This window comes from Penaeus monodon, chromosome 33, assembly GCF_015228065.2.
Source record: "Penaeus monodon isolate SGIC_2016 chromosome 33, NSTDA_Pmon_1, whole genome shotgun sequence".
In the NCBI taxonomy this organism is placed as follows: domain Eukaryota; kingdom Metazoa; phylum Arthropoda; class Malacostraca; order Decapoda; family Penaeidae; genus Penaeus; species Penaeus monodon.
Window position 1 is genome coordinate 26,425,088 of NC_051418.1, and position 311 is coordinate 26,425,398.

Below are 311 nucleotides of genomic sequence, written 5' to 3' on the forward strand. Positions count from 1 at the left end.
CTTTTTATATGCAATCAATCGTTGTCTCATCGGGTCACCATCGAAATCACAATACTTCAGTACCTTTATGATTATCATTCCCCTTCTAAACGCATCCAGTCGCCACTACCATCAGCAATCAGAGTTCTCCGCCAACATCATCATCAACCCGCCCCCCCCCCCCTTCTCAAAAAAGCAACCCTCGCCCACCCCCGCCCACCGTAGCACAACCCAAGAACTAAAATCTTGTCCGTGCCTTCCAGACCTCCTTCAGAAGACTCCGGCGGCCGAGGTGAGTCCCAGTGGGAGAGCGGTGATGCTTGGGCGAGGTC

The 311-nt window shown here is 53.1% G+C and overlaps 1 protein-coding gene across 1 annotated transcript in view; it reads left to right on the forward strand.

Annotated features, from left to right (window-relative positions):
• The window catches only part of LOC119594194 (lisH domain-containing protein ARMC9-like), a gene marked incomplete in the record, with an annotated part of 29,121 nt that overhangs the window by 21,997 nt on the left and 6,813 nt on the right, over positions 1–311 (forward strand). The window contains 1 exon segment of the mRNA XM_037943263.1: positions 241–271. Coding sequence (XP_037799191.1) covers positions 241–271 — 31 coding nt within the window.